Source organism: Gossypium raimondii, chromosome 7, assembly GCF_025698545.1.
Source record: "Gossypium raimondii isolate GPD5lz chromosome 7, ASM2569854v1, whole genome shotgun sequence".
Classification (NCBI taxonomy): domain Eukaryota; kingdom Viridiplantae; phylum Streptophyta; class Magnoliopsida; order Malvales; family Malvaceae; genus Gossypium; species Gossypium raimondii.
In genome coordinates, this window is record NC_068571.1 from 38,556,580 (window position 1) to 38,583,554 (window position 26,975).

Here is a 26,975-nt window from a genome sequence, read left to right on the forward strand (position 1 = left end):
GATGCTCTTCATGGAAGGGAGCCTGATTATATATGCATGTCATTGTCTTAAACCCCACCACTAATCTCTCTTTCAATTCAATCCCTTAAATCAAACAAATGACAAAAGTCGGACTAAAAAGATATAAAAGATGGTGAGAGGAATTGAAAGGAAAAATAATAATAAAAAAGACTATTTCTTCCCTAAAAGACAAACCAAACCTACTTTCATAAATCAGCTGCTATATTTGCAAGGCTTTTCCCACATAAACTCTGGATATAAACCATATATCTGAGGAGAGATCCCCCAAAAGGAAACTCAAATCCCAAGCTCTGATGAACATGGGTTTTAGGAGCTACCATGTAGCAGAGGACAAAACCTTGTGTTTTCAAGCTCCTACCTTCATTGAATGGCTCAAGCCATCTTCATCTTCATCTCCATCATCATCACCATCATCATCATCATCATCATCTACTATTTCTTCTTCTTATGTGGCTCAGCATGTTCAGCTCATAAACCCCATGAATATCATGAAGCGGCCTCTCATCTCATTTCAACAACAACAGCAGCAGCAACAATATCATGATTTTCATAAGCATCAGGTTGGGGAGGAAACTATTCAATGCCTGCCCCTTTTGAGCAGGTTTACAGAGAACAAACCATTGAAAGAGGAAGCTTTGCAAAAGGTGATGAGTGTTGGAGATGTAAAAGAAGAAAAGATAGAGAAAGTTACAGTTTCTTTACACATTGGGTTGCCTAATAGTAGCGCTGCCGCTGCAGCTGAAGGGGATGATAATATTCCAGTTGTTGATCATAAGATTTTGAAAGAAGAAGAACCCATGAAGAAGACCTTCCATGGATGCTCTTTCAACACTATGAGTAGGTTTTGGATCCCAACTCCAGCTCAGATCCTCGTTGGCCCCATGCAGTTTGCTTGCTCCATTTGTAGCAAGACTTTCAATAGGTACAATAACATGCAGGTCAGTAGAGTTCTTCATCATTTCCATTCTTTAGATTTTATCAAGTAAATCACCGTATAAACCCAAATTTACTGGGTTTTCTCTGATACAAAAGTAAAAAAAAAAAATTCATCCTTATTGCATGCGAAATCATTCTTCTTTTTTTCAGAAACTTTGTAGAGTTAAAAGTTCAAAATCATCTTCCTTTTACAAAGGAAACTAGATATTAAACCAATGCAACATCCATGGAAAGTGGAAAATAGATTGAATTATTTTTATTTGTTCATGTAAATCAAAAGAACATAAACAAGAAAGAATACATAGAAATATAATGATAAAAACTAGACAACTGCAGAGAAAAAAGATACAATTGTTTTAAGGGCAACTGTGATAGTAATTTCATTCTTTTTTATTTAAGAGAAAAGTAGAGGCTTTATTTTCTTTTATTGGAAACATTTTCACACTGGATATAATTCAAAACCAAACCCCATCTATAATTTGGATACGTTTGTGATTTTGATGCTCATTGAGTTCCAATCAAACGTCAATTTGTATTATCAGTTCCTTGGGATTTCAAAGATTAGATAGAAATTAAGAAACAGCTAACAAACAATACAAATAATAATTGAGTGCCAAGAAAGTCCTAATTAATCAGTCTAAATGATCATATTCCAATCTTAATTCCTTTTCCTTATAACCCTTTGAGTAGTTTCATTAGAAATTTTATTGGCATATCAGGCACCCTTTTTTTCAAAAAAAAAATGAAACTAAATTTGAAGTGAAAATTGGCCCTTATTTCCCCCCTTAATTTAACTAATCCATATCCAATTTTCTTTTGACTTTTGTCCTTGATTGCTTCCCTTTTGGGTGGAAAGCTGTGAGGGAAGAAAGCAAGCTGGGGTACCAAAAGAAACATTCTTTACCATTTTCACTTATAAAGAAGTTATAGTGGTAGGAACTTGAAATTGATTAGGCAAAATAATAATAATAATAATAATAGGGGGCCAGGGGTTCCGAGAGAGGGCAATTAAATTTAAGAGCTTTGGATTCTTATCTTTAGTGGCTAATTTTCACTCTTTAATCACTTTAATTATTCAACTTTTTAATTAAAAAACATACCTTAATGATCCTTGTACACTATTTAAAAGAGTCAAGGGTTTCCTTTTGCAAAGGCATGATAACCTTTAATACAACATATCCAATTTTTTTATAAAGTATGATCCACCCATGATAGCCAGAGCTATAACATACACTAATGAACTTTTGAGTTATGAAATCATGTAATGCAATAAATACATAACCAGTTGTTATTAATACAGATGCATATGTGGGGGCATGGATCTGAATATAGGAAAGGGCCAGATTCGCTTAAAGGATCACAACCAGCAGCAATGCTGAGGCTGCCATGCTATTGCTGTGCCCAGGGCTGCAAAAACAACATCAACCATCCCCGAGCCAAGCCATTGAAAGACTTTCGAACACTTCAAACTCACTACAAAAGGAAACATGGTGCCAAGCCCTTCATGTGTAGGAAATGTGGCAAGACTTTTGCTGTCAAAGGGGATTGGAGAACCCACGAAAAGAACTGTGGCAAGCTATGGTACTGTACTTGTGGCTCCGATTTTAAACATAAAAGGTCCTTGAAAGATCACATCCGATCATTTGGCAAAGGTCATTCCCCTCATCCTTCTCTTGAAGGATTTGAAGATGACAAGGAATGTATCACTGGTTCCGAAGACGAATTCGCTCACTAGACAACGACGGACTCTCTCGTATCCGACAAGTACTCTTTCTTTTCTTTAGTTTCCTTTGTTTTTGAGATCATTTAGAGAGATGTAGTAGCTTTAAAAGTTTCTTAGGCTTACCCCAATTGAGCTTTTGCTCTATAACAAAAAATTTCTCAAACAAAACATGGGGAGAGTTTTGCTATGGAGCCCTTGCTGATCAGGGGTTGAGCCTCAGTAACTTTTTTAGACACTTTGTGGTTAGCCATAATTGGGAAATAAATTAGAAAAACAAAAACAAATGGGTTACCTCATGTGGTGAAGTAGATGAATTTTCTTCTCTTCAATGATGAAGGTCTGGGAAAAGAAATTTGGATTTTTTTCTTTCTAAGGGAGTAAATTTATCTGCTTCATTGCTAACTGGTGATCTTTATTAGGACTGGATATTGTATTGTTTTCTAGACAATTTATTTATCTTTTTATATATATGTTTTCTATCTCGTTTTCTATGCTTAATTTTATTTCTAATATATATGGCCTGCATGCATGAGAAGCATTATAGATAATTATTAAATTGCTAAATCTAAAATTCCTTTGTATATACATCTAAGTCCCTTTAGGGTTTTAAATACAATTTGTATTAAATGTCTTATTATTAGTATATATATTCATTTTACAAAATATAATTATTATAAATATTTTTTTGGTATTATACAATTAAAAGGTTAGTACGCATGCACATAAGACGGAGCTAAACTCACATCACTCATGCACACATTACGTTCAAAGGGAATTGTCAAATAAAAACTTACCACTTGCTCTCTTTGAAACTTGAATCTGAATGAGTTTTATGAATGAACAACACTTAAATATAATTATGAGAATCGCCAAATTAAAAGAAAATAACAATTAATTTGATAAATTCTTCTTACCATAATTAAAATAATTGATGAAGTATCAAACATCGGAAATTAAGTTGAAAATTTGAAGCTTAGATTCCTCAAACCATGGGAGTTGAATTAATTAAAGGATGCATTATTATATTTAATCAAAATCTAAAGTGTTGAAGTCTAAATACAAAGATTTGTACACGCGTGCATATAAGATCCATAGTCATCAACAACCCAACAAGTTAAAAAGAAAGAAATATTCCACATATATATAGGCAAAATAAGGACAATATTCAACATTAAATAAATAAATAAATATTTATGCATAGTGTAAAAGGTTTCCCACATGAACCAGTTAATTAATTAAATTAATGTGGTTAATAATTAATAACATGCTTTCTTCATCTCTTTTGAGTATTTTGGTTGAATGCTAAAGAATAAAGACACCAATTGGTTGAAGTTTAAACTTAGCTTAATTACGCCTATCACGGCACCAACCCCACACTAACACTTCAATTAATATAAGGATTCAACTTGGTTCCATATAATTTCTTTTTTATGTTTCAAGTTTTAATTATAGAAATTGGTGTTGGGACTGGATTTAGATTTTGAAATTTAAAAATAAAAATAAAACTCATTTTTAGATTTCATTTAATTATGGAAATTTTCATTGTTTAAGATTTTTAAGTCCACGTTTTAGAGTAGTTGTCATTGATATTATTTAAGCATTTTTAAGCGTGTTTATCCTCTTATTTAAAAATTAGAAAAATTATGCATAATCGTATAAAAAACTTTTAAATCTAATTTTATAGTGTTAAAAATAAATTAAAAATTTGGTACACTTAATTAAATTAAGCAATTGAAATTGCTTTGAGAAGTTATTTTAGGTTTAGATTTTGAGAAATGAAAAGGGAGACTTTGAAGATAAGAAAGGAGGAAACTATAAAATAACCCTTCAATATTCATATAGAAGTATAAAATAAATAAATGACGTCAAAAATCAATCAACCACAGTCACTGCTTATCTAACAATTTTCAAAAGCTACAGGTGGGAGAGATCGAAGTAAGTCTAAGTTGGCCGCTTAACCAATATAAGTACTAACTATTAATAAGTTGAAAAAGGGAAATGTTCGTTGTTTTACAAAATAATTTTTAAAATTAAATTTAATAATAGTAAAAGAAATTTAAACGTTAGAATTTAAATATTTGTTATTTTTAAAAATATTATATAACAAATTAATTGAATTATGCATACAATTATCATATATGAAGATGATGGTGATTATATGTTAAGTATTGTGATTTTTTTTTATAATTGTGAGGCAGGAAGATTAAATTTTAACTTTCATATCACACGCTACAATATAATTATTAGAAGAGGTTGTTTATTATATATTAACATTGATTTAATGGTAAAAAAAAAAAGAGAGATCTTAACAACTTTGAGAATCAAAGCTTGAGTTTTATTATATATAAGTTTGATATTAATATTGAAGTTGTCTAGATGTATTATTCATTAGTGTGAGATTCAATTAATTAGCTCATATATATTTAATGATTGATTATAATTGTAACTTAAAAATAATTTATATATGATATGTCATTTAAAATGTCACAAAATACTTGATAATGAGATTTTGTTGTTGTCAACAATAGTTAAGATTCTAGGTCTTTTGAGTATTCAATTTCAAATATTACTATACTCATTTGTTTCGAGTCCCACTATCTGCCATTGCCATGTGTAGGTTCAATTTAATAGAACTTTTCTCTTAAATTATTCTTATTCATAATCTGTTTGTATTTTATATTTATTTAATTATATTTTGTAATTATTCGAATATGTATTAAAAAGGAGGAGAAAGATAAATTTTTGTGTTTTTGTAATGACTTTTTAGAATGAAAACATTTTAAAAATCAATGAAATTGAGTCCTATTGGATTAGGCTTGACCGATTGAAAAATTTGTGGGGAAAACGTGAGGGGTATAATTTTTAGAAAGAATTGGGACCTCCACCATGCTTTGTCGGGTAAAAGGCAAAAAAAGAAGAAGAAAAAAATTCAGTAGTTAAGGCAAAATTGCTTAACCAGTTTTGATGAACTGGTTTTAGCTCAACTACTTTCACTGGAATCTATAACAAATGCCAAATGCTGAAAGAAAGAACCCCCAATATAGTTTTGCTAGATTGATTCAACCCAATCACTAACAAATAATATAAAAATAAGAATATCTATTACTCTTGATTGAGATTATCTTTCGGCCTACATTTTTCTGATGCCGGTGTTGCTTTAATGTTTAGTCGATGTGTGTTTGCATTTACTATTTGAAAATGTTGGGTTTCTAGATTGTTTTATATATAAATATATATAATAACGAATGTTATAACAATGCAATAAAAAATTATTAAAAATTTTATAAAGGTGCTTAAAAATAATTTATGATAAATAATTAAATTTATAATTTAAAATTAATTAATAATAATACATAAAATACAACATCTTCGACCCGACTTAGGAGTTTCGACTAAGTCGAAGGCATTACATTGATCACCGAAGTAATCTTATGAAGCCCTACTTTTACTTGTGTTGAATTTCATGAAAATTTTTATTTTGTTTTTAAAAAAACATTCATTTAATCAAACCTGCTTTACTTATTAATCTAATTTCAATATTATTAAAGCGGGATTTTTGAGAAAACAATTAAGATTTAAAATGACTTATCAAAAACAATAATATAAGTAATGGTTTTCTAAACCGTTTAGCATGCAATTATTAGAGTAACAACTAAATATCATGCTAAATAATCTCAAACCACGATTATAAAAGCAATAAATAATTAATAATTTACAACCCTGATAAATAAACCTAATAAAACAATTAAGGAAAGCTTTAATGGAAACTTTTAAATAATAATGAATAAAAAAAATGGGCTAGTCCAAGGTTCCTGGGAGGTAAGGAAAAAGGAGGAGTGAGCTTATGATATCCCAATGTAAGTCTAACTTATAAACCATTATATGTATAATAGTTCAAACGGTAAAGTATTTAATTTATAGCATCATAGCAACATAAGCATAATGCAAGGAACATTCACTAAGTTAATGCATGTACAAATTATGTTTGTAATGCAATGCAATCTTAGTTTTAAGATCCCACCCATCCTTCTTATCCGCCCTCGAACATCGCTCGACACTCCAAAACCCTTACCAATAATTTATCATCCCAGATTTTTCGATGACAATGGACATTCACTTGTCATCCGTGACAATGACTTTTACTACAATAACTTACCATCTTGGGTTGCCCAATTTTGATGGCATTTTTAAACTATCATCCCTATTTACCTGTTTTTGATGAAATTGTTGCCTACTTTGAGCAATACTGACTTTCGGTGTGGACTTATATTGCCACTTTCTCCTACAGAACTCCTCCATCGTCCATCCTCCATACACAATTTCATATAATTAAGCACATAAACTCAGCATTATCATGCTATTTATCAACAATTGATGCTATACTTGTTAAACACATTTATTATTTCATACTATCATCAATGGCATGTAGTCATGCATTCATTCATAAAAATTTCGTATATACAGTTCCTTCATGTGAACTAAAAACTTGCCTCAATATATTAACATTAGATTGATAACATGCCAGTTAGGCTAACACATGCATAACAGGTTCACATATAGGGTTCGCACATAGTAAGCACACTAAATCACAAGGGATTGCATACAGGGTTCGCATGTATAGGGTTCGCACATATAAGGTTCACACATGCTAATTCACATACTATATCACATGAGGGTTCGCATAAAAGGTTCACATACATATTCACTAAGGGATTGCCTACATGTACTAAGGGTTCGCTTAACAGTTCACATAAAAGTTCGCATAATAGTTCACCTAGGGTTCGTATACATGTACTAACAGTTCACTATGTCATACCATATAACATGAGGGTTCACATACTATGTCTTACTATATAACATAAGGGTTCGCATACTATGTCTTACTATATAACGTGAGGGTTCGCATACTATGTCATACTATATAACATGAAGGTTTACATACTATGTCATACTACATAACATGAGGGTTCGCATGCTATGTCATATGGGGTTTACATACTGAGCCTATAAGGGTTTGCATGTGGATTCACATACATAGGGGGTTCCCATACATGAGGGGTTCGCCTAACAGATTACCCAAATTTTTAACGATTCAATTTATACACAATGGCTTTAAGTTAGATCCCACACCTAATTGAAGAAAAAAACTTAATTTTTGGATGAGGAAATCAGCAATCATTGGGAGAAGAGGGATGTATTTCAAAACTTTGAAATATTTTAAGAACCTTAATTGCAATGAGGGTTTTGGTAATGAAGAAGAAGAGGAAAGAATTTTGGGAGCTTTTCTTGAAAAATCTTTTAAATATGAATTCTAGGTTTTTTAAAAGATTGGCTATTTAAAAAACTTTTCTTCCCTAATTGCAATAGGATTAGGAATTTTTTTTAGAATTAGGATTGATTTAAATTAAGGATTAAATTTTAAAAATAGTTTTTGGGTTGGGGTTGGTTTGAAAATTTGGAACTTTTATAGGGTAAAAGTAAGAAAATAAAATATTTTGGCTAAAAGTGCACAAAGGGTTTCGAACTTGGGACCAAAAAAAATGCTAAGTCTTAACCATTGAACCAACAAACTCATTCTTGATATAAGCCTTTAAGAAAATGTTTTTAAGGGCTTTAACAAGCATCAGGTGAAAATAAAAAAAATAAAAAACAAAGAGCAAGGGGGTTTAAACCTATGACCTTATCTTTGCCTAACGCCTAACCATTAAGCTTAGTGGTTTATCCCTATTAATTCTTTATCAATAATAATTTTTAAGCAATTTTAAGCTTGTTTCCCCTTCTTACTATGCTTAATAAAAAAATAAAAAATTTAAGTTTTATCCCTATTTCTTCTAGCTCTAATTTTGGGATGTGACATAAAATATGTACAATATTAAAATGAAAACAATATAGATTAAATTGTTAGTAAAACAAAATTTAAACTTGCAAATACATCATATTAAAAATATTAAGGGTTTGTTTGGACAACACAGAGTAATTGATTCGAGACTAATTGAATGAAAATATAATTAGTAGGGTAGTAATTACACTCTTTTGTAATTGTAAAGAATTTGTAATTCTCTGGATGTGTGTTGACTAACAAAGAGTAATTACATCCTAATTGTCACAACCCGAAAATCGGGTTAGAAGAAATTGGGTTAGTGAAACCAAGAGTGGTCCTGTTTAGTTTTCGAATTAAGGTTATAGGAATTTTGTCAAGTGAGTGAATCTGGTTTAGTGGATAGGTGTTGTGCTTGTGTGTGAAAGGTTTTGGGTTTGAATCTTTTCCCTTGAATTTTTATTATTTTTTTCCTAACCCTATCCTTGAACATCTGGCTTATATATTATTTTTGCTAAATTGATAATAAAATGAGCCTGCTGGTTCAATGGTAAGGCTTTAGCTTGCCCTTTGGTCCTATGTTTGAGTCCTTGTGTGTGCAGAGCAAAAATATTTTGCTATTCATTACCTGTGTCGTTATGTGGTAACTCAAATTCTGGAAATTTGATAGGTTAGGATATTTATTTTATTTTATTTTAAAATTCAGCTCCTAAAAGTTCTCCTAGATTTTTTGTGTTTCTTTTCACTTTCCCCATTTTTCCCACTTTTTCCACTTTTTCCCACACGTTAGTTTATTCTTAGCAATTTTTTTCTTTCTGGTAATTATTTTGCTTTTCCATCTTTTTCACGTGCATTTTTGTGATTTGCGAGTTTATCCATTTTGATTCTTCTGTTGCCGTTTCTTTTATCTTCTACTTTGTTACTACATTGGACGTGTCGTTGTTCCTGTTTGTTCTGTTCTAGCCAAGAGAAATTTGGGTGTTTTTAAGGTCAAGGTTACATCACTTTGTAAGTGCCATATTTTCTCTTCTTATGGGGACAATTGTGTTATTATTTTCATTTTGTGGGGACAATTGTGTTATTATTTTCATTTTGGTTTCAATTTCTCAATGGAGGTTGGTGGATGTGTAGGATGAGCGATAAATTGTGTATTGATCATAAAATTGTTGTTTTTTATTAGGTGAGGTTGGAGAGATGGGTGTTTCTCTGGAAAATTGAGGATTTAAGGACTATTTATTCTTTGGGTAAGTAATTGAATGCCTTGGGGTTGGTTCTTTGTGATTAAGGTCTAATGCTTAGTGCTAGTGGTTGAATTAGTGATTGGGTTTCGTATAGCATTGCTAATTAGTCTATTTTAAATGTTGGTTTTAGGGTTTGGAAGTGTGTCGGATCATCGTTTATCAGAAACATTCAGGTATGTGACTCGGTCTCACAAAAACAACGAACAATAGAAAGCTGAAAAACTCACTATCGATGTCACATGGTTATGTGGCACACCGTGTGAGCCATACAACCTTATGTCACACGGTCTGGGTTAATTGTACCCTGTGGGCCACACGGGTGTGTGTTAGGTCGTGTGGGCCACACAGGCTAGGCCAATTGGGTTGTGTGGGCCATACAGATGTGTGGGCTCATTGTTTGAAATTTTCACCTAGGGTCTTATTTGTCTATGATGCGTATTTAGCCACTCTGTAAGGTCCACGTTGTATAAATTAGACTTAAAAACACGATATCTAATAGTATGAGACTGTAAGTAATGTGGAAAAGGTATGTAATATATATGCATGAACTGTATACTGATAATTTTGATGGCATGTTCCTATTTTTCTATATTTGTATATAAGCATATGATGTTTAATTATATTAATTTGTATATTTCTGAACCTTTTATATGACCATGCATGTGACTTTATGGCGAAACTGATTTGCTTTTGTTGAATTTGTGATACATCTATTCTGCAAAAGCGTGGAATTTCATGCCTTTTGATTTATGCTATTGTACAATTGCATGTCTTACATGCTTTTCATTCAGATTTTGTATTTGCATGTCATGTCACATTGCATGGGGTTAGGATAATATGGTAAGGAGGAAGTTCTAATAGTTTAATGATCTGCACTATCTGATGGTTTAATCACATTTATGTTCTGGCAGCTTGGTTGCAATTATAGTGGCTTGACCACATGTATCTAATCTGGCAGTTTAACTACAATTCTGGTGGAAATGTTTACAATTATCTATTGGTGCTGTTAGATGGACGAGTTCTGAGGAACTCCTTTTGGTGTGTAGCAGAGTTGGGTAGGAAGTTTTTTGAAAAACATGCATTTCGTTTTCTAAAATATTGCATTGGCATAACCATGCATGCACAGTTTTGCCATTCGAGTTTGATGAATTCTCTAAGACATTTTGATTTGTTTATTGTGTTATTTGTGATTCTTTTTTAGTTTAGTTACACACTGAGCTTGTTAGCTCACTAAATTTTTCTAACTTTTCAGGTAATCGAAAGAATTAGAATTGGGTGGCGTTTGGGGACTCGGATTGGTCTCTCACATAAAATGGTTTGATATGTTAGTATTCAAACTTTCTAGACTTTTGGTTTTGGTTTTGGTTTTTGTTTCTCAATTAAATATTTCTACATATTTTTTGTTAATTAAAAATAAATGTTTGGTTTTAAAAAATTAAACAAGCTAAAGAATTTCCGCTACAAAGTTTTATTTAGAATTACGAGTTTTTTGAAGCAAGTGACTTAAACTCTATGATTTCATAGAATTGGATTTTTAAGTTAGCAATTAAAAAATTCACATAAATGTTTTAAGAATGACAAATTTTCCTATCAAGGAATTGTGGCGAGTTTTATAAAACTTTGATTTTCATTTTCGTAATGAGTCATGTTCTAGAAAGTAAATATTTTAACATATTTCAACAGATACGGGCCTCTTACTACTCGAACTGCTCTTTGGACAGAGGCTTGAGCATTACTTTCAGCTTCTTCAGAATCAGCTCAGTTGGATGACATTACTATATGAAAACATGTTTTAAAATGGTCAAGAGATATCACACTATCACAAGTTATATAATGGCATGTATAGCTAGACTCATATAGGCTACGTTAGTCCGAGAATCGACTAAACCGTAGCTCTGATACCAATAAATGGAACACCCCTAACCCATATCTGCCGCCGGAACAGGGTTACTGAGTGTTACCGGAGTTTATAGACCAAATATTCGAACATCTCATATCATATAACATTCATGTCGGAAACCAATCAAAATCAATATTGTCCCTTATACGAGCCCTCGAGGCTCAAAATACATATCGAAAATAAGTCGGGACTAAATCGGGGACTCAAAGAATTTTCAAAAAACATCAAAATTTTTCAAAGGTGCAGGAGACACACGCCCGTGTGGGTATTCAAAATAGGGGCACACAGTAGTGTCCCAACCCATGTCCATACCCATGTAACTCTCTGACTTGGGTCACACGGCCAAGCCACACGCCCGTGTACTAGGCCATGTAAGCATTCTTTTTTGTGCAAATTAAAGATACAGGGGACACACAGCCGTGTCACATGGCCGTGTGTCACACACGGCTGAGACACATGCCCGTGTCTCTGCCCGTGTGGACAAAAATAGGTCATTTTCCTAGCCATATTTCTCACCCAATTTGTCATCAACCTAAATCAACATTTTGGACATCCACAAGCCATAACAAGGCATTCAAAGCAAGCCAAAATCAATACTTAAACATGTAATACTATCACATACTAATAATATGCCCTTAGGCTCTGTAAATGACAACATAACTCATATCAACCAAATAACCAATTTCACCTATATGACCTAATACATATATGTATAATTTACCAAATATACGAATTCAACCCAATTATCAATATACCTATAAGATTTTCATCATTCAACCATTCCAAACACACATCAAACATGATAAAGCCACTTATATACACATCAAAATTTATCCATCACAAGTCACTCAAATGGCTAGTTCCATCAAAACATTTATATGTCATTAATGGCCAAGTTAACCTATACATGCCATTATAACCAAAATTAATTTACTAATTATACCGAAAAGGCCGATGGATAGTGTGAAGTTATTTCGACCAGCTTCCAACCAAAATAAGCTTTCGAATTACTATAAAACAGGGAAAATAACATAGAGTAAGCATTTAAGCTTAGTAAGTTCGTATAACAAGGAAATTAACTTACTATTTAATCACATTTAAGGTAAGCATGCGAACATAACCAAACCAATTTGGCCAAAAGCCTAAACACATATCCTCAATATGTTAGCCATGTAACACTTTCCATAACCAATAAATGTACAAAATCACAAGGTCAGATTCACATACATGTATCATCTATCTCATATTTCAATATATCACGTAATATCATTTCCATGTAATTCAAGTATATACCCATAATTGTTCATTTCGAACTCATATTGTTCCATATCAGAACTTTGACCGTTGAACCATTTAAAATATCATTAGATATACGGGTAGTACATACGAAGTGTGCAAATTTGTAATCCGTCAATTCATGTACTTGTATACTTATACAAGCATGTAAACGGAAAGCTCTTCCGGGGTATATAACGGGAAGCTCATGTGAGCTAAGTAACGGGAAACTCATACGAGCTGTATATCGGGAAGCTTTTGCGAGCCAATTATAGAAAAGCTCATTAGAGCCAAGTATCGGGAAGCTCAAGAGAGCTGTGGTGTGTCCGCAACACATGCAGGATCACAACCATATCGGGAACCCTAATGATATGTCATTTGTATCCTTCGAATTTCTAAGGTTCAAACAGGACTCGATAATTATTGGATATGTGATTATAATTACACATTGAAATTTGTACAAATCACACACAACAGTATTCAATTTAGAACATTTAAATATACAAATTAGTTACACGAACTTACCTCGATAAGTATATGTAGATACGAAGGCTGCTAATTTGATACTTTTTCTTTGCCTCGATCTAACTCCGTATTAGGTCTATACGAATCTATACGAATGAATTTAACTTAATTTAATATAATTCATATTCAATTTAATCCAACACACATATTTGGAAAAATTACTATCTTGCCCCTATATTTTTAATTAATTACAATTTAGTCCCTAGGCTTGAAAAATGAAATTTATACAATTTAATCCTTATTCAAGCCTAGCCGGTTTTCATACATAGTAATAGCAACCCATGTATTTCATGAAATTCATAATTTTTCCATAAATTTAGCATCTTTTCAATTTAGTCCCTAATTGATAAATTCATCAAAATTCTCTTTACAAAAGTTGTTTATCTAACAAGAACCTTTCATTTTCTATCATAAGACTTCAAAATTCAACTATACTCATCCATGGAAAAATCCTAATACTTTAAGAGTTTTGTAAATTAATCCCCGAGATAGCTAGATTAAGCTATTACAATCTCGGAAACATAAAAATCATTAAAAATGGGACAAGAATACTTACCCAAATGAGAAAAATAAGCTTGCTAAAATTCAAACTTCCATGGCTAGGGTTTTTATGTTTTTTGATGAAATATGAAGAAAATAGATTTTTTCTTTTATTTAATATTACTTTAAATCTTTAATTTCCAAAATTAACCTTACTACTTTCTTCAATTTCCAATGATGAATAATCATTATTATCTACCAACTACTCTAAATGGTCTATTTGCTATATAAGGACTTCAATTTTAAATTTCATAGCTATTTGATACCTTTAGCTACTAGAATTCAACTTTTGCACTTTATGCAATTTAGTCCTTTTTATCAAGCTAGGGATGTAAACGGTAAAATTTCTTAACAAAATTTTCATATGATATTTCTACCATACTATAAACCATAAAAAAATTTTAAAATAAATTTTCTTCCGACCTCGAATTTGTGGTCCCGAAACCACTATTCTAATTTCACTGAAAACGGGCTGTTACACAAACTGCCCATGTAATTACACATGCCCGTGTGCTCCACACTGCCTGTCACATAGCCAGTCACACAGTCGTGTGACACAAACTGTTGTTTCGAAAATAGCCTATTTTTTCGACGTTTTTCGAGTTTTAGTGGTGTTTTCGTGTCAGAAACACATACCTAATACTACTGGAATAACAATACTAACGCAAGAAAGAGATCTTGAACACATCAACACATCTATGATCAAATTATCATCTAATTACAAAACCAAAATGAAATTACGATGCCTAACACTTAAAAACAGTCCCTTAAATGACATTCAAGTACATACCTCGGAAGTAATAGCGGTCCTAAAGCACTTAATTCATTAGAGGAATGTTGTGAAACTCACGTCCTTCACCTAACAAAAAATGTGAAAAATTATCATCGATAGTTTCAAGAGTCCAAAATCTTCCAACAAATCCACAATAAAAAATCAATTAAAACAAACCACCAGAAAATACACATACTCACCTTTACCGAGACAACAACACAACCCTTTTAAAAACGGCAACAAAGCAATGAAAGGAAAATAATCGTATCACAAAACTAGAGGTAACGACATAGAAAATTGGGAGAACAAAAAGGGAAAAAGAAAAGAGCCAAAAGATTAAAAGCTTGGAGTAACAAAAGAGAAAGAACAAGAAAAAACGTGAATTTGGTAAATAGGGGTAATAGACGACTGTGGGGAGCAATTTTAGGAGAAAATATTTTAAAAATAATAAAAAACAAATAAATAAAAACAATAATATATTAACTAATTACAATCCTACTACCATGGGCGGCACACAGGAGAATTTGCAATAATTATTTCCACTTTGCTCTTATAGGGATTCAAACAAGATCAAAAGGTAAGTTAACATCTTACCACTAAACCAACAGACTCATTCTATCAACAAACTCAAAAAAAAAAAAGATAAGCCCTAAGACTCAAATCTAACATAATTCAAAATTAATGGAAAATTCCAAAAACAAGAGAATTGAACTCAGAACCTAACGCAAAGATTCAAAGCATTTAATCACCAAACCAAATGAAATTTCTTAACATGATTTAAACAATTTAACTATAAGAAAGCTGGGGCGTTACATCATATGCAACTTTATCTAATTGTAATTTTAGTACATTTTTGTTGGGTTTTTTTCTGCTTTAATATTTAACATATGCTCCGTGTCATCATATATTGGTCCTTAATCAAGTTCATCGTCATCTGAATTTGAATTTGCATCATTAATATTATCAAGATTTCTTTCTTCCTTGTACTATTCAAAGTATGGATTATCTTAATTCCACATATGATTGAAGTTATGAAATGTGCAACATTTTAGTATGATCCAACCTTGTTTTTTTATTTTATACTAGGGTGATGTTAATATAGAAATATTTTATAGAACCACAAATATCTTATCAAGCATATTTCAAAGCCTTGAATGTCTCAAATTAAAAAGATCGCGAGCTGTTTATGGTGCTTTTGTCTAGCACCATTCTCTCAAATGATATATATTATACCCCACGGTATGGTGCAAGAAATTTTTTTTCTATTTACATAATTAGCATCGACCTCGTAATATTTAGGTTTATAATCCAAACAATCTATAGCTTTAATTATAAAAACTTATATAAACTTAATTTGGAGAAAGACTTATGCTAGGTTATATCCTTTTATAATACGTAAATTAAATAAAATATATATAATTTATAATATATATACAACTTTTATAATAATAAAAATTTTTATAAATTGTCCAAAACTTTTATAGCTTTGTCATAACTTTAAAAAGTTATTTTTTATAAATAAATTATGATAAAAAAACTATAACATTTTTATGAATATGTATATTATTTTATAATATAGCATAGACACATAAATAAGTTATGTTCATACTGGTCATAACTTTTTATAAATAAGTATATTATAACACATTTATATCATGTAAATTATTTTTATAATAAACTTCTTTTACCATAACTTTAGAAATGTTATAGGATTTAAATAGTATAATTTTTGTTATAATTTTATAAAATACACAAATTACTTTTATAATATAATTTTTAGGATTTATATTATGAGAAATTGTTGGTCATAATCATCCAAAAGACTCATACGTGTTCATATTTATAATATAATTTTATAACTTGTTTAAAAATAAATTTTTAAAATTGAATTTGAGTGTAATTATTTTCACAATTACTCTAATTCTCACTCTCTCCCTAAGTATTGGAAATTGTAATTAAGGTTCTCCAACTACACCCAATTCAGTGGGATTCATCAATTACAATTGATTGCCCAAACATATCACACTTATGTAATTACAAATAATTACTAGGTGGCATTCTAAATACTATCTAAGTGCATTACAATTGTTTATCATGGTGTTGTTATCAATCTTGAGTTGGTTGTCTACACCAATTCAATCAACAACATTATCAATACTAATTATTAATAATACATAAAATATGTACAATGTTAAGATGAAAAAATAGATTAAATTATGAGTAAAATAAAATTTAAACACATAAATAAATTATATTAAGAATACTAAATGCACTACAATTATTTATGATGATATTGTCATCAATATTGAGTTAATTTCAAGTTAACTTGTTACACCAACTCAATCAACAACATTATCAATATATACAATTTATGAAGGTAATATAGTATGAATAATAAAATTAAAATGTGTAAAATATATTAAAATAAACTTTAGTTGAGTAGTAAAATTAAGATTTTATCAATGTAAATGGTATGGATTCAAATCCCCAATATGCAATTTTTTATTATTTTTATTTAATAAAAATTAAAATACCCTCGAATAATATAACTTATTTTAAATATAAAGATATTTTGTAATTTTCCTAATCGAGTTGGTTATGGAATAAAGTAGAATGAAATAATTATTCAAAGGAAATGGAATAGAGAATTAATAGGAATTATATTGTTTGGTTAGATTGAATGGAATGAACAATGAATGTTATTGTATTGTTTGGTTTATTGGAATATGATTTAAAAATAAATAAGGAATAAATGTAAAAGACAAAATTACCCTTAAGTGAAGTTAATAATATTTTATTTTTATATACATTACAAAATAAAACAATTATATGTAGTAAAATTTTAAAATAATAATAATATTTAAATATAAATATTTTATATTAAACTTTTATATTTTTAAAATTTAGAAATAAAATTTTCTCTCTCTCCCATGTCAACCACCAATAGGATTTACCAAAATTTTATTAAGAGCTTTTGTAGTATCTCTCTCCCGCCTCACTGGACCATATACTTGATGAGTCCATTTAGTAATTATATAAAACTTGATTCAATAATTTTTAAAACTTAAAACATTTTTTTCAAATTTATTGAATCAAGTTTTATATAATTTGGGGCGTTAGAAACAATTTAAAACCAATTAGAAAATGTTATGAAGTGACTAGAGGTGTTCGAGAGGTTGGCAAATTTTGCAAATGAGATGAGATCGGGATTTGTTGTCAAATATATATAATAAATTTAAATTTTTATTATATATATTTTTACATATTTCTTTGAGCTTTTAGAAATAAGATTAAATTGAGATCATTTGTAAATTTTGAGGGTTATTTTTAAAAAATTATAACTAAATCAATATAATATGTAAAGGTTAAAGGTTAAATTTGTTATTGTATCAATATTTTAACTACCACATCACCCTCTCATCATTAGACACTTAATGGCACTTAACGAAAATTGACAAAATAATAATAATCTCAATTAGTTGGATAACTAATTTAAAATAATTAATAGTTGATTGTCCAAAAAGACGAGTTCATAGTTAGATGAGCTGTGATGTAATTTACCGTAAAAAAAAATTCCAAAAGTGTTGTCCCCCAAGTAGATGTCGACTTCTTAACTTTTATAAAGAGGAGTTCTCTCTCTAAAATGATAAATATAGATATAATAATAATAAAATCCTAAAATGATAAAATTATGAATAATAGTTAAAAAAAAGAATTTTTAAATAATTAAATACAAAAGCAACAAAATGATCTCTATAATTATTGCTAGGTACACAAATTTTGCTCATCTTGGAGCCGCATGTAAACAAGATTAAATGCCAAATGCATATATTAACTCGAAATTCTAGTATCATTATGACATGCCAAAAATTAGCACAAATCATAACAATCATATTCCAATTTTAGTAGAATAATGTATGACCACGTTATTCATGATATGCATGTAGTACACAATTAATGAAGGTGTCTAAGGCAGCCCCTTGTTGGACCCATTTGTCTAAAGAGGACCCAACCCACTAATTCAGAACCCAAATCCGAATACACACAGCAAAACAAATACTAATTGATCTATAAGCTAGATGAATGAGTTTGAATTTCTAGAGGCTTACAATACCTTAAAGGGACTTACTCTTGAATCCCCAAACATTGCACCAGAAAGAACAACATCTCAAAAGCTCAACAAAAAGCATATGAAGAATCCACCATATCTTACTTCATATTCTTAGTTTCCAATTTTACATTTCCTATTACCCTAAACCATCTTCGACAGTGCAGGTCCAGAATATGAAACACAGATCTTCAGCATTTGTGTTTTCTTTTGACTATCCACTACAGAATTACTGATACACCATGGAACACACTGATTTAGTCTTGACCAACAAAACAAGGACAAAATAAAATTAAAAAAGAAACCAATCAGCCAAAATCATTGATAGAATACCACAGGAGGGAACCTGAATTTGTCCGAAATGAATGGTATTGCCCGTGGATTCTTCACCAGATCATGATAAAATGCATATTCCGCCTCATAATCATGTAAACGGAGCTCAGCCTTCTGGTTAGTATGATAATGGTGCTTCGCCAAAGTCGATTTGCCAAAGCCAAATATACTAACTTTGTCACAAATTCCCAAGGCTAACATAACAGCCTGCATACCAGAGGAATAGTGGAACATGGAACCATCATGAGTAGACCCCCATTCACTCAATGCCTTCCCTGTCTCCTCCACAAACCGTTTCGCTGAATAGTACTTCACAATCCTAGCACACAACATATCAAAACGCAGATCTGTAATCAACAAAGGTGCCTTGTGAGACGAATTGCATACCAAATAGTCCATGAAATGAACCGGTTGGCAGATATACATAACCATAGGAACATTCCCTCCATAAGGGTGACAAAAACATCCATCCCTCCTAGCACAAAGATGCAGTATATTGCTATTTACAAACGAAATACTGGTTTTCGACCCCACATTCTTTTCGAACCTCTCAGTCCTAGCATTGTTCAATCTAATCACGGCCTCATGACCATCAATGAACTTCCCATGATCAGTATTCAGTAAAATCCCACTATTCCCCACAACAGCACAAGATTTATACTTGTTATCCGAACTCATTAAACCATTATGGCTATCAATAGGAACCTTTACTAGTGTAACTAAATCCATCATAATATCAGGTTGGAACATTCTTTTTCTAGCCCAATGCTGTAAGTTCCTCCTAAAATCTAACCAATACCGATAAAATTTAGGGGACCTGAGCATTACCGGCATCCCATTAGAATTCCTAGCTTTGACATCATGATGATTGAACCTCCTCCATGTTGCAAAAGTCCTATACCTTCCTTGACCCGCAAAGCTCCCTTCCAGCAGCTGCTCTATTTCAAGCTTGGATTTAGCTTCACCTGTATCAACCGCTGCAAACTTGAGCAAAGTTGAGTTAAAATTTTGGATTGGTGGGGGTTGGATTAGGACCCTGGACCTGGTGGTCTCCAATTCAGCTGAAACAGCAAATCCACCACCGCTGCCCCCGCGGATGGCAATCCGACAGCTTAATGTTGCAGCTAATGCAACAAGCATTAAAATGCTTATCAAAGGTCTAAACGACCTCTTCATGGGAGCAATACAATTGCTTGAACCGTAAAATTGGGTTTGCTAGATATGGCCAAAAGGGTTAAAAAATACGGATCTTGAATTTATCTGTATTAGGTTCAGATCCATCTCTCAGGTGCAGTAGATTTTGACATCCACAAAGATGGGTGCCTAATCATAAATAGAAACAATCAGGGATTTGTAAGAGACAAAAAATGGGGGGGGGGGGGGAAGAAGATCAAATGTATTTCACCCAAGGACAAATATTTTTCCTATTTTGAGGAAAACCCGGAAAAGAAAGAGACGAAGATGAAATCTTGGAGGGAGAAATACGGCAAGAAAGAGTAGCATGAAATTGCAGGTGAAAGATAATGATAGGAATGGTATTGTTCGAATAGTCAAAAATGTTATGGTTTCTTGTTGAACATGATCTTAAGAACAAGAATTAAGCACTGAACCAACCAAATGCCTAAAACTAAAAGCAGACACTGCAAAAAAGAAAAAGAAAAAGGGGGGAAATCGAAAGGAACCTGCAATGCAAACCCTAAAAGAAAGGGTTGAGGATGAGGAAAAAGCAAAAGGAGTGGAGTGAGGAACAGTCTTCTATTCCTCTTCTTCTCTGCCCCTTTAAAATCCATGTGGTTTTGGGTACATATTTAAATGCATGTGATTTTACTATTAGTACAGAGGTAACTCATCTGACGGGGTTCCAACTTCCATCCCTTCTTTAAACAAAATTATGGTAAACTTTTGTAAATAAAGATGAGTCCCTTAAATCATGATTTAATCTAAAAATCACAAAATTCGACCTTTAGTAAATGGCAATTGATTAGTAGTATTAAGAATTAATTGGAATTGTTTGTAACAATAAATATATAAGTTGGATTAAAAATATTTGGTTGAAAGGGATGGGAATGGAACAACTCCAACATCTGTTTAAATTCCAATACTTCCTTAATCTTAGAATTCTTTTTCTTTTTTCCATTTACTCCTCTAATTTTGTTTCTAATCTATTTACATGCTTGAATCCACTCCAAAATATGATTGATACCTTAGATTTTTATCAAAAACATTCCAATATTTTAAAATATATAAGCGGAATGCTAATTTACCTCTACTTGTTTGAAATTAGATGATTTAAAAGTATGAAAAGATAAAAGTTTTAAATTTTATTTAATAATAAATATAGGTAGATTGGTAGTAAACTTGTATTTTAATATTATTGAATATGTGTTTAATTTTTAAAGTATGAAAAGATAAAATGACATTATATTGCAATTTAAAAGAATGGATTATTCTATAATTTCATAGTTAAGTTAGTGATCCGTTAAAGATAAAATGCTTAATTATAAATATTAGATATTAAATTTTTATTTGATTTTAAATATGACTGTAATATGATAAATTAACATAAACACTGCAAAAGTTGAAGAAAAAGAAAAGGTATACAATTATTATGTTATAAAAGAAGTTTTTCCTTTATGAAGCTACCTAATTAGATTGATTTTAAAAGTGTTCAAAGAAAAGAGTTTGGACGTGATATAGTAAAATTATACATGATGAAAAGAATGTTGAACTTCTTTAAAATTTGATAAAAACAAATATAAATAATCAATTTTATTAACTCACACTATATTAAATTATATATTACTCCATTTGTTTAAACCATTTTAATCCTTAGATAAAAGGCAAAAGACCAATCAATTTTATTGCACCCAATTGTTTTGGATAATGAAGGATTATCTAATTAGTAATGATCATTCAAGAGTTGTAAACATGTTTTTTGTTTATATGTCTTGTCAATGATTAATCAAACCCTCAACAACCTCATAAACTTAAAAGCCCAGATCAATTATTGAAAAAAATAAATGAGTTGCATAATTTATTTTGATAATCCAAAATAAATAAAATTAATTTTATAAGAAAAAGTATAAAATTTAATTAGATAAGAGTTACTTATGATTTGATGGAGAATATTTTAATTAGTTATATTCTATTTTATTTGTTTTAACGTTATATTATCCTATAAAATTTTATAATTTGATTTTATTTAAAATAAGTTGAAATTAGAATGTTTAAAAATTAAAGATAAAAAGGTAAATGTTTACCTTTGTGGCACATTTTAGGTTTTTCTATTGATTTGTTCCATTTGGTCTGAGTGTTTTTGTTTCTATTTAAATTTGGTTTCTCATTTTGGAAGGTGTCTAAGGAATGGAGGAGGATTTGGCTAAGCTTGCTATAGGGGATGAAGAGGAGGAGGCGTGGCAAATTGGGGATGGAATTGAGGGGAGAATGGGGCTTTGAGTATTGTTTGGTGGGTTCCTTTCTTACTGCAAGTGTTGTTCAGTTTCAAGTATATATGCACAATATGATGGCTAATCTATGGCACCTGTTGGGGGTGTATTCATTACAGACATAGGGGGAAAGTGTTTCTTGTTTCAGTTGTACTATAAAGTGGATATTGATCAGGTTGTGTCTGAAGGGCCTTGAATATCTAACAATTACCTACTTGTGACTCATAGGCTGATGCTAAAGGAGGATCTAAAGCAGGTTCTTTTATTATTCGTACCTTTGTAGTTTTAGATCCATGATTTGTTGCTTGGTCTAGTTTCAAAAGTTTTAACCAGACAATTTAGTAATTTCATTGGGAAATATTGGAATATGATTCTAAATCTATAGCTAAAGGTGTTACGAGTTATATGCATATCCGGTTTCAAATTCATGTGCGAGTTCCATTGAAGAGGAGGAAGAAGATTGTTTTGGGGGTGAAACGGGAGATATATGCGAAGTTTAAGTATGAGTGTCAATATCTGTTTTGTTTTCTTTGTGGTAAGGGGCTTATTAGTGAATGAATAATTCGTAGCAAGCGTTGTCGTGAAGGGCATCGGCAATGATAAGTTATTTTTTGCGAGATGAAAGGGAAAATGATCCGGGGATTTTTGGGGGATTTCATTATGGTAAGGATAGATTTTTGGCTGATTTTTAAAAATCTAATTCGTTACAATAAATTAGTTTGAATTTGGTAGTGAATTTAGGATGAAAATTAACCATGACTAGTGGTGATGGAAAAGGAAAAGTGGTTGTTGAGCGAATAGATGTTGATATGGATTTGGGCTTAGAGGAAAGCCCACTAGGAGGTATGTATGTGAAACAAAGGCCACAGTTTGGGTTGGGTATTTTTGTCGTTTCTGATGGCGTGGACTTGAGGGACTCTACTGTTGGAACTCAATATGGTTCTCAAAATGCTAGATCAACAGGCTCCGTAAGGCAAGCCAATCGGGTACAATGAAAATCTTATGTTGGAATGCTTGTGGGCAGGGGAACCCACGGACAGTACAAGGACTTTAGTATATGCTGAGGGAGTATAATCTCCATGTTGTTTTTTTTATTGAGACTAAATTAAATATGAGTCGTATGGAGGGGTTTGACGGAGATGTGGTTATTTGAATGGATTTAATGTGAGTGCGGATGGGTCAATGGGTGGTTTATCAATAGGATGGAAACAAGAATTTGTAATGTAGTTGAAATGTTATTTGGGGAGACATATTGATTTCAAGGTATAACAAGATTTGGAGGGTAATGCAAGGAGATTCACTAGTTTTTATGGAGTACCGAATAAGAGATTTAGATATTATTCATGGAGTTTGCTTCGTCAATTGGCCTATGGTCTGAATGCACCTTGGTTAGCGGTTAATAATTTCAACAAGATTGCTTATTCTTTTCAAAAAATATGGAGTCGGGTACAAGAGAAAGACTTGATCGAGGGATTAGAGAAAGACTACTTTTAAGGATTTCCATCTAGGCTTTAAAGGCCAATGGTTTACTTGGGAAATGGGGAAATTTGTATATACTAATATCATAGAAAGACTTGATCGAGGGGTGGCTAATGGGCAGTGGTCAGATCTTTTCCCAGAATATATGATTCAACATTTATCTCATAGGTTCTTGGATCATTGCCTTTTATTATTTCAAACAAGTTCGAGGGTGGCGAGTAATTGAAGAGATTTTGGTTTACAACCTTTCTATTTTGAATATTGTTGGACTTTAGAAGAGTTTTGTGAATCTGAGGTAACAACAATTTGGCAAAATTATGTTGGTTCGATTCCTGATCATTTTGTGCAGCTTGGTCAAGGTTTACAGGAATGATGTTTACACTTAAAAAAAATGTTAATATACCATTTAGTACATGAGTTTGGCTTAGATGTCCAATATGATACCCAATTTTTTTCCTTCAATTTGGTACCTAAATTTGGCTTCCGATACACAAAATGGTATTTGGAAATGTGGAGTGTGCCTTGCATTTATCAGACACGTTACAGGCACCATAGACGAGAATCGATGAGCAATCGCAGAAAGGCTAAAACAGGCCCGGCGTCGTGACGAGGAGAATCACTTCGTTGGGATGATGCGATGGACAACATTGTAACAAGGCGAATAAGACATTGCGATGTCACGACATGTTCTCTTATTTAGCAGCTGCATCTTAGACTTCAAGTAGGACTTCTTCTCCTAGTTAGACTCTGATTATTCTAGGGATATTTTAGTATGATTAGAAGTCTAATCTTAACCTATTTAAATGGGTCATTGTATCCCTATTTTGGTTAAGTCAATCAAGATGCACCAGTAGGCTTTTTCTTTGAGGGCGAAAAGATGTAGTCGCATATGAGTTTTAGTGAGAGCTTCGTGATAATTATAAAGTATTTTGTACCCCTTTTGTGAATGCCCTATGAGATTTAGGGTTTTGTTTACCGATTTGCTCTTTGAAATTTTGAGCTTTGCATTTGGGATTTTGGGTAATGTACAAGTTGTATATTTAGGTTATTTACTTCATATTGTACTCTTGTTTGTTTACTCATTAGTGAAAAGTCGAAGCCTTCTTTGCCCGTGATTTTTCCCTCTTAGAGGGTTTTTTATGTAAAATATTTGTGTCTATTCTTCACCACTTTTACTATTTCGTTGTTTATAAAAGTCGATCCCCAACAAACTAGTATCAGAGCTACGGTTTAGCTTTCACAGATTGACTTGTTCAGTACCACAACAACGTTTTTGGATATCGAGAAATTCGACGGACCAAAAATTTCAATTTATGGCAGTTTTAGATATTACGGAGGTAGCTGATGTGGCCAAGGACAAGGGTGATGATTCGTTGTTCTCTATGATCAGATTGAAGGTGGAGTCGTGTTAGATGTCAAACATGTGCCTAATTTAAAGAAGAATCTCATCCATTTTTGGTTTTAAGGACTCAAATGGTTCACAGAAGGTTACAATCAAGGTGGAGAGAGTTAATGTTTTCTCTCCCATTCGGGTATTATTGGCCCTTATTGCATTATACAACTTTGATTTAAAGATTAGAAGTCTTTCAGTTTCAAAGTTCGAGCACAATATAGACTCAATTGACATTATGCAAAGTTCGAGTTTGGCTCGTGACGAGCATGAAAAAGGAGGCGTGATATAAATGAGTCAAGGTGGAGATTTGTGGGGTATGCCTCACATTTATCGGACACGTTGGAGGCATCTTAAATGAGAACTGATGAGCAACCAAAAAAAGGCCAAAATAGGCCCAATGTTGGGACGATGAGGGCCACCTCATCGGGACAACATGATGGATGACGTCATGACGAGGCAAATGGGACGTTGCGACGTCACAACGTGTTCTCCTATTTGGCAGCCATGTTTTAAACTTCAAGTAATACTTCTCCTCCTAGTTAGACTCTAATTATTCCAAGAATATTTTAGTATGATTAGAACTCTAATATTAGCCTATTTAAAGGGGTCATTGTATCCCTGTTTTGGTTAAGTCAATCAAGATTTAATCGTAGGCTTTTTCTTTGAGGGCGACAAAATGTAGTCACATATGAGTTTTGGTGAGAGTTTCGTGGTAATTATGGAAATTATTTTGTGCCCCTTTTGTGAGTGCCCTATGAGATTTAGGGTTTTGTTTACTGGTTTGCTCTTTGGGATTTTGAGCTTTGTATTTAGGGTTTGAGTAATGTACAGGTTGTACATTTAGGTTATTTACTCCATCTTGTACTATTGTTTGTTTATTCATTAGTGAAAAGTCGAAGCCTCATTTGTCAATGGTTTTTCCCTCTTTGATAGTTTTCAAGTAAAATATGTGTGTTTGTTCTTCTCCACTTTTATTATTTCGTTATATATATGGGTCGATCCCAACAAGAATAAATAATGCTAACTTTTTTATATTATCCGATGAATATTTGCAACGTGGGCAATTCAATACCTAACACGTTGTGGCGATGATGCCATAATGATGTTACCATTTGAAAATTATAAAAAAATTCTAACAAATAAAATTATAAAAATTTTATAAATAAAAAATAAACATATATATTAAAAATTATTAAAATTAAAATATTTTATAATGTTTCATAAAATAAAAATATAAAAATTATTTTTATACTTTTCATAATATTTTATAAAAGAAAATTCTTATGAGAAATAAAAAATTATTAAAAAACAGTTTTTTGAAAAAATAAAAAAAAACTTCCATAATTTTATAAAAATAAAAATAAATCAAAATCATAAAAACATAACTCAGATATCAAACAATATACTAATCCTTTAAAATCAACTTAATAAATAAAAGAACTTGGAACAACAATGATTAAGAATG

The 26,975-nt window shown here is 31.5% G+C and overlaps 2 protein-coding genes across 3 annotated transcripts; one reads left to right on the forward strand and one right to left on the reverse strand.

Annotated features, from left to right (window-relative positions):
• Nucleotides 1–219: 219 nt before the first annotated feature.
• On the forward strand, nt 220–3,146 carry LOC105792623 (zinc finger protein WIP3). The gene is made up of 2 exons (XM_012621287.2): nt 220–959; nt 2,258–3,146. Exons 1-2 carry the CDS (start codon nt 315–317, stop codon nt 2,690–2,692), a joined length of 1,080 nt encoding a protein of 359 aa, XP_012476741.1. The 5' UTR covers nt 220–314; the 3' UTR covers nt 2,693–3,146.
• A 15,475-nt stretch (nt 3,147–18,621) lies between these two features.
• On the reverse strand, nt 18,622–20,980 carry LOC105792608 (CMP-N-acetylneuraminate-beta-galactosamide-alpha-2,3-sialyltransferase 2-like). Of its 2 annotated transcripts, XM_012621262.2 has the most exons (2): nt 20,875–20,980; nt 18,791–20,515 (listed from the first exon to the last, which is right to left on the reverse strand). In XM_012621262.2, the coding sequence occupies exon 2, from the start codon at nt 20,366–20,368 to the stop codon at nt 19,178–19,180; it is 1,191 nt and encodes a 396-aa protein (XP_012476716.1). In that variant the 5' UTR covers nt 20,369–20,515; nt 20,875–20,980; the 3' UTR covers nt 18,791–19,177.
• Between the last annotated feature and the right edge of the window lie 5,995 nt (nt 20,981–26,975).

Excerpts from the sequence above, each read along its gene's own strand:
- LOC105792623 (XM_012621287.2), top strand. The coding sequence starts at position 315 with ATGAACATGGGTTTTAGGAGCTACCATGTAGCAGAGGACAAAACCTTG. Across the intron at positions 960-2,257 it reads ATAGGTACAATAACATGCAG|ATGCATATGTGGGGGCATGG; the intron begins GTCAGTAGAGTT and ends TTATTAATACAG.
- LOC105792608 (XM_012621262.2), bottom strand. The coding sequence starts at position 20,368 with ATGAAGAGGTCGTTTAGACCTTTGATAAGCATTTTAATGCTTGTTGCA.